General features: G+C 53.9%; 2 protein-coding genes across 2 annotated transcripts in view; one reads left to right on the top strand and one right to left on the bottom strand.

The window, feature by feature from the left end:
• The window catches only part of LOC104385655 (kinetochore-associated protein DSN1 homolog), an 8,229-nt gene extending 5,389 nt beyond the window's left edge, over positions 1–2,840 (top strand). Inside the window, 8 exon segments of the mRNA XM_009994176.1 lie at positions 178–249; positions 252–287; positions 819–945; positions 1,013–1,168; positions 2,011–2,093; positions 2,400–2,458; positions 2,575–2,625; positions 2,778–2,840. Of these exon segments, the coding sequence (XP_009992478.1) occupies positions 178–249; positions 252–287; positions 819–945; positions 1,013–1,168; positions 2,011–2,093; positions 2,400–2,458; positions 2,575–2,625; positions 2,778–2,840 (647 nt within the window).
• A 632-nt stretch (positions 2,841–3,472) lies between these two features.
• ATP13A1 (ATPase type 13A1) overlaps positions 3,473–7,523 on the bottom strand; it is a gene marked incomplete at its 5' end in the record, with an annotated part of 40,682 nt that continues 36,631 nt past the window's right edge. Inside the window, 5 exons of the mRNA XM_009994058.1 lie at positions 3,473–3,583; positions 4,080–4,223; positions 5,320–5,431; positions 6,441–6,583; positions 7,296–7,492. Coding sequence (XP_009992360.1) covers positions 3,473–3,583; positions 4,080–4,223; positions 5,320–5,431; positions 6,441–6,583; positions 7,296–7,492 — 707 coding nt within the window. The remainder of the gene's footprint in view (positions 3,584–4,079; positions 4,224–5,319; positions 5,432–6,440; positions 6,584–7,295; positions 7,493–7,523) is intronic.

Below are 7,523 nucleotides of genomic sequence, written 5' to 3'. Positions count from 1 at the left end.
GCTCCTCAACCCCCCATTCCCAGACCCCCTTCTCAGTCCCCGGCCCCACTTCCCAGCCCTACTTCCCGGTCCCGTTTCCCCCTTTCCAGGTCCTCAATCTTCCCCCTTCCCAGTTCTCCAAGTCCCCTCTTCCCTAGGGCCCCTCCCCAGTTCCCAGTTTCCCTTCCCGTTTCCTAGGTTCCCTTCTTCCCGGTTCCTCTCATCCTCTCTTCCCGGTTCCCAGCCTTTCTCCCAGGACCCCCGGTTCCCCAGCCCTTCTTCCCGGTCCCCCTCGTCTCCTCCTCCCGGTTCCTCAGCCTTTCTCCCCGGTTTTCCCCAGCCCCACTTCCCAGTTCCCCGGCCTTTCTCCTCGGTTCCCCTCCTCCTGGTTCCCCAGCACCCCTTCCCGGTTTCCCAGCCCTTCTTCCCGGTCTTCCCGTCCTCTCTCACTGGTCCCTCTCATCCCCTCCTCCCAGTTCCCCAGCTCCCCTTCCCGGTTCCCCAGCCTTTCTCCTCTGTTCTCCTCCTCCCAGTTCCCCAGCTCACCTCCTCCGGGTTTCCCAGCCCTTCTTCCCGGTCTTCCCGTCCTCTCTCACTGGTCCCTCTCATCCCCTCCTCCCAGTTCCCCAGCTCCCCTTCCCGGTTCCCCAGCCCTTCTTCCCAGTCCCCCTTGTCCCCTTCTCCTGGTTCCCCAGCCTTTTCCTCCAGTTCCCCAGCTCCCCTTCCCAGTTCCCCAGCTCCCCTTCCCAGTTCCCCAGCCTTTCTCTCCGGTTCCCCAGCCTTTCTCCCGGGTTTCCCAGCCCCCTCCCGGTGCCGTTACCCTCTTCCCACCCCCGCAGGCACCGGCAACTCCCGGAAGAAACGCCTCTACGTGCAGCTGCTCCCGCGGGACGCGGCGGACACGGCGCTGCTGGATCTCAAACTGAGCTCCAAGAGCAAAGCCCTTCCCCACTACATGAAAATAGGGTAGGGGGGCCCTGCCCCAACCCCCTCCTGCCCCACCCCCTGACACCCCTTTGGGTTGATTTTCCAGGGAAATGGGACATTTTGCCATTTGGTGTAAGAAAGGGCCAGTTCCAAAGCCCAGTCCCCAACCTGTTCCCAAGCCCAGGACACTCAGCACTGGCCTGAAGGAGCTTTCCCTCCATCCCCCCGAATCCAGGACTTCTCCAGGATGGAGCCAAAGCAGGTGAGAGATCCCAGGTGGTGGGAAGACCCAGGTGGAGCTCAAGATGCTTCCAACAAAGCAGCTTCACCTCTTCCCATAACCAAGAAGCAGGAAGCAGAGCTTGGGATGTGCCACCTGGTTGTCCTCAAGAGTCCTGAGCCCCTTGGCCAGCTGGACATGAGCCAGGGTGTGCCCAGGTGGCCAAGAAGGCCACCAGCATCATGTCTTGTGTCAGCAGAGTGTGGGCAGCGGCAGCAGGGCAGGGATTGTCCCCCTGTGCTGGGCACTGGGGAGGTGACTCCTCAAAGCCTGGGAACAGGTTTGGGTGAGAAAAGGGACATTGAGGGGGTGGGGAATGTCCAGGGAAGGGGCTAGAGGACAAGGGGAAGGGGCTGGAGAACTTGTGAGGAGCAGCTGAGGGAGCTGGGGGTGTCCAGCCTGGAGAAGAGGAGGCTGAGGGGAGACCTTCTGGCTCTGCAACTGCCTGGAAGGAGGTTGGAGCCAGGGGGGTCGGGCTCTGCTCCCCAGGAACAAGGGATGGGACCAGAGGAACCGGCCTCAAGTTGCCCAGGGGAGGTTGAGGTGGGATCTGGGGAACAATTCCTGCCTGGCAAGGGTTGTCAGGGCCTGGCCCAGGCTGCCCAGGGCAGGGGGGGAGTCCCCATCCCTGGAGGGGCTTCCAAGGCCTGGAGATGGTGCTGAGGGACATGGCTCCAACCTTCATGATTCTACCTACATACACCCCTATTCCCAGCTTTACCTGCACATTCCAGCACTGGGAACAAATCCTTCCACCTCCTGCTTTCATTCCTTTCCTCTGGGGCTCGTTAGGAGGGACATTAATTAATTGTCACCTGCTCCAGGTCCCCGGGGGCTCGAGGCAGCATCAAACGGGCTCCTCAGGATGAGTCTCTCTATGACACCTACAGCATCTACAACCTGTCAGGTGAGGTGGTTCCACCTTTGGATCCCAAATGAAGGGAATTTAAACCAAAAATGGGGCCTGGGAGTCGGGTCCTGCTCTTGGTGCCCTCCTTAAAGCTGGGAATTGGGCTGAATTCCTAGAGGGAAGTTGGGTTTTTCCCCAAGGTTCTCCTTTCCTGAACGTTATTCCTTGCTGGGATTTAAAATTACCACTTGATTTCTTGCTTCTTTGGGCACTAGGGTTTCCCTTCCTACTTAATTTAAGCAGCAATTAATTAATGAGGTGTTTTCTCCTTCCTTTTCCTCAACATCCTTCCTTCTTTTCCAGCCATGGATGGAGTCCCCTTCACCCTCCATCCCAAATTTGAGAGCAGACTCAGCTCCACAGTGAGTCCTCCTTCCAACTCCCTCACAATTCCTCTTAAAAAACCATTATTCCAACTATTTCTTCTTCTAATTAATAATTAAATCTCTTCTTCCAACTATTTTACCTCCTCTTTTAGCCTCTCCTTGCTGACCTGACTGTCAAATCTCTCGCTGACATCGAGAAGGAGGTAAATTTGTTGGTCCCTCCTTTCCTTATTTGTTGGGGGTTTTTTTGGGGGGGGAGATGAATATTTGGAATTATTCCCATTCCAACCTCTCCTTCCTGCTCATTTCTTGATGGGCATTCCAGTCCAATTATGGTTTTTGTTGTGCATTCCAGTACAACTATGGTTTTGTGGTGGAAAGGACGGCGGCCGCGCGACTCCCCCCCAGCGTTTGTTAACACCTCCAAGTTGGAAACTGCATCCAATGAAATTCCAAGATGTTGGAAGAGACCAAGAAGAAATGGGTGTGGTTGGTTGGTTGGTTTTGTTGTTGTTTTTCTAACCTGCCAAAAGATTTGGATGATGATTTTTCAACACAAAGCCAAAATCTCTTGGCACTTTTTGTTGCTCTTCCACTTCTCCCAACTCTTTATCTTTTGGTTCCTGCCCTTTGGTGTTGTTTTAACTCCTGAAAAAAAAACCATCACAAAGCTTCTCCAGTCCCACCAATTTCAAAATCACATCCATTGGGATGGGTTTTGTGTTTTGGTTTTTTTTAGTTACCAAATCCTGAAAATGTTTCTTGAAACATTCTTGAAGTTGGTGCAAAAAAAACCAACCAATTCCCGACGCTCAGTTGGTTGGGTTGGTTGGTTGGTTGGTGGGATGATGGGACCTGGAAAGATTTAAAAAGTCAAGAACTTGGCTTCACAGAGGTGTTTTTCCAACATGATTTGGAAGAAAAAAAAGTTTTCCCCCAAAGGATCAAGAGTTATTTGTCAAAAAAATAAAGAAAACAAGAATTCAAGCTGATTCTGGTGGCCCTGGGTGGTCTCCTCCGTTGGGGATGAGGAGCTTCTGGGGGTCCTTTTCAGGAAGGCACTTTGAGCTTGGCACTCCCCAGCAGGAACTGAAGGATTCTGTCCACTGACAAGGCCAGGAAGAAGTCAACCAGCAACACTTGGGTGATCACCAGCTTGAACTGGGGAAAAGAAACACAATTCATCGCTCTCTGTCCCTTCAGGATGGAGCTTCTGCCCCACGTTGGGCACCCAAAACTGCTCAATGAGAGCTATACCAGGTTGGGAGAGTTGGGGGTGTTCAACTGGTGAGGAGAAGGTTCCAGAAAGACCTTAGAGCCCCTTCAGGCACTGGAAGGTGCTCCAAGGTCTCCCTGGAATCTTCTCCTCTCCATGCTGAACATTCCCAAGTCTCTCCATCCCTTCACCTTCAGGCACTGGAAGGTGCTCCAAGGTCTCCCTGGAATCTTCTCCTCTCCGTGCTGAACATTCCCAAGTCTCTCCATCCCTTCATCCCCCAGCTCCTCTCACTTCAAACTGTTAAGGTACTTCCTGCTTCTGTAAAGCATCATCTCCCTGATTTTCTCTTAAAACCCTTCAAGTTCCTTCAGAATTCCAGTTTTCCCAGTTGAAACTCCCATCAAAATCCAGTAGGTGCAGGGAATGGTGCCCACTCACCTCCGTGGGGATTTCCACCAATCCAAACTGCTCGTTGAACTCTGGTGAGGAACCTGTGAGGAGCCCAACAATGGCAACTCCTGACAGGATGATGCTCCACAGTAGAGGTTTGTTCTCCTGGAGACTCTCCATGAAGGGATGGCCCTGAAAACAAAACACCCAGGAGAAACCATCAGCAAAACTGGGATGTGGAAGAACTTGTGGGAGTTTGGGACTTCTCCTCCTCCCAGAGCTCTTGAGGATCCTTCAAGATGAGTTTTGGTTTGTGTTTTTGGACCTTCATGACAACATGAGTTGTTGGGTTGAGGAAAGACCCCATGGGTAGGTCTGGTAAGAAGCTGAGAAGATCCCCAAGCTCCAAACCCAGTCAAGAAGCCATTTGGAGAGACAATGGATGCTCCTCTGGGATGAGGGAAGAGCTGAGGAGCAGAAGAAGGAACTGGGCTGGAGGGGCAGAAGGTGCCCATGGGGGGCTGAGGAAGATGGTGCCCAAGCAGAAGTTTCCCTGCAGCCATGGAGGAATGTGGTGGGACATTCCCTGAGGAATGTTCCCTGAGGGACATGGTAGGACATGCTCAGAGCAACATGGTGGGACATTCCCTGAGGGATGTGGTAGGACATTCCCTGAGGGATTTGGTGGGACATTCCCTGAGGGATGTTCCCTGAGGGACGTGGTAGGACATGCCCAGAGGAACACGCATGTTCCTGAGGATGTCCAGAGGAACATGGTGGGACATTCCCTGAGGGATGTGGTAGGACATTCCCTGAAGGCACCAGGAGGGGTGGGCTTGGATTTGCTGCCACTGGCCTTGGATGATGATGCAGCTGTGGAAGAGCCCACACCAGGGAAGGTTCCTCTGGGAAGCCCCAGCTGGAGCAGGTTGCTCCTGACCTGGTGGGAAGGGCTTGATGGAGGAGAGGTTGGTGGAGGACTCTGTGGCATGGAGAAGCAGGGGAGGAGCGTGAGGAATCCTCCCTGAGGAGGACAGAGCAGCAGGAAAACTGGGAAGTGACTCTAAACCCCATCCCACGTTGCCCCAACGTTGAGTCTTCTGCCCATGACCTTCATGGGTGAAGAACCTTCCATGACCTTGTCTTGACTTGCTCCTTGGGTTTGTCCTCCCACCCCAATGTGTGTAGGGGGAGAAGTTGAGTGACCACGGGGTTGGTTCCTGGTTGTCCCGTTGGACCCAAACCAGGTCCAAAAGCTTCTCTGGAGCTGGAATGAAGGAGGACTTGCCTTGTAGTTGATGGCAAAGGTGGCCATCTGCATGGCCATGGACATGATGTACACAGTGCTGTTCACCAGGTTGGGCTCAAACTCCTTGTAGAGATCCACAAATTCCTCCCGGCTGGAAAAGAAGGAACCTGGAGGTCACTGGGGTCACCAGGAAGATCCACCACCCCTTGCCTGATCCCACTCATCCCAGTTCATTGAAGGGTATTTTTTTAGAGGTAAAACCAGTTTGATCCCAAAGGTGGAGGTGGGGCTGGAGCTGCAGGGACAGGTGGGTGGTGGGTTCTTCTTCATACAATAAAAAGTGGGAAAGAAGAAGAGGTTTTGGGTTTTTTTTCATGAACTTTCCAATCACGGGGACAGGAGATGTTGAAACTACAAGATGGTGCTTCCAGCCTCCTGATTATGGAATCTGGTTGGAAAAGACCTTGAAGATCAGTCCAACCATAACCCAGCTTTCCCAACCCACAACCCAACTACCCACAACCCAACCCTACCAACCAATAACCCAACTCTACTACCCACAACCCAACTCTACTAACTAAAAACCCAACTCTACCAAGTCCAGTGCTCAACTCATGTCCTTCAGCACCATCTCCAGGGCTTGGAAACCCCTCCAGGGATGGGGACTCCCCCCCTGCCCTGGGCAGTCTCTTCCAGTGGTTAAGGACAGTAAAAGGTGGTAGGATGGGCATGGACCTCTGGAGATCATCCATCCACCCATCTGGAGAGCAGGGTCACCTCCAGCAGATCCCACAGGAACCAGCTGGGCTGGGAATGTCTCCAGAGCAGGAGACTCCACAGCCTCTCTGGGCAGCCTGGCCCAGGGCTCTGCCACCCTCCCAGGCAACAACTTCCTCCTCCTGGGGAGCTGCAACTTCCCATGTTCCAGCTGGTGCCCATGGCCCCTTGTCCTGGCCCTGGGCACTGCTGAGAAGAGCCTGGTCCCCCCCTCCTGCCCCCCTGGAGATCTGGAGCAGCCTTGAGGAGACCCCTCCTCAGGCTCCTCCACCAGGACACAACAATCCTCCCTCAACCTCCTCCTCTCCAGCTGAACAGCCCCAGGTCACTCAGATGTTCCTCAGAGCAGCAAATGGACCAGAGTGGGAAGCAGGAGGACTCACCTGGAGCTGCTGCGTTGTTGGGCTCCCTGGTAGAGGTACACGAGGCTGAGGAAATGGACCAGGAACTGGAGCAGAACCGTCAGGACTGTGTAGAGGTTGAAGATGTTGGGCAAGGGCCTTTCCTTGGAGAGGGTTTTCAGAGGCTGAGGGAGAAAAATCAAAAGAGGGTTGAGTTGGTTTTGGATCCTTTCCAGGCAAAATCCACCTGATGTTTTGTGTTCTGGAGGAGATGTAAGAATTCTGGAGGCACCAACAGGGACATGGAGGTGTTGGAGAGTGCAGAGGAAGCCATTGAGATGATCCATGGCTGAAGGAGCTCTGGAGACAGGTTGGGAGAGTTGGGGTGTTCAGCCTGGAGAGGAGAAGGCTCCAGGGAGACCTTGGAGCAGCTTCCATTGCCTGAAGGGGCTCCAGGAAAGCTGGGGAGGGAGTTGGGCCAAGGGCAGGGAGTGATGGGACCAGGGGGGATGGCTTGAAACTGGAGAGATTCTGATAAGAGATGAGGAGAAAACGAGGGTGGGGAGAACCTGGAAGTGGTTGCCCAGAGAAGTTGTGGATGATGGAAGTGTCCAAGGGCAGGTTGGATGGGGCTTGGAGCAGCCTGGGCTGCTGGGAGGGGTCCCTGCCCATGGTGGGGGTGGGACTGGATGGTCTTTGAGGTCCCTTCCCACCCAAACAAGTCTGGGATTCTGGGATTCAACCCTTATGAACAAACGTTCCCTCAAGGAAGTGCTGGTCCCAGGAAGACCCCAAATGCCAGGATGAAATGATGTAGTTAAATGGTTTCTTCCTCTCAGAGGTTCCCTCAAGAATCCTGAGAGGACCAACGTGGTCCCACCACCTCCCATCCCTCACCTTGGACCTGGAGATGAAGAGGAAGCAGCCAGCCAGGAGAAGTCCCTGTAGAGTTGCCTGAAAGTCACTGAACTTCACCCCTTCCAAGTAGAGGACACTCTGGCTGTAGGCCAAGATCAGGGCATTCAGGGCCAGGATCTTGAACATCTGCAGGGTGGTCACCAAGGTGCAACGTCCCTGCTTGATCACGTGGCAGACTGAGGAGGGAGAAGTTTGTATCAAAAAAAA

This window comes from Chaetura pelagica, unplaced genomic scaffold (assembly GCF_000747805.2).
Source record: "Chaetura pelagica isolate M959 unplaced genomic scaffold, ChaPel_1.0 scaffold670, whole genome shotgun sequence".
Lineage (NCBI taxonomy): Eukaryota > Metazoa > Chordata > Aves > Apodiformes > Apodidae > Chaetura > Chaetura pelagica.
The sequence above is the reverse complement of the archived record's forward strand: the minus strand, read 5'-3'. Positions and strand labels throughout refer to the sequence as shown.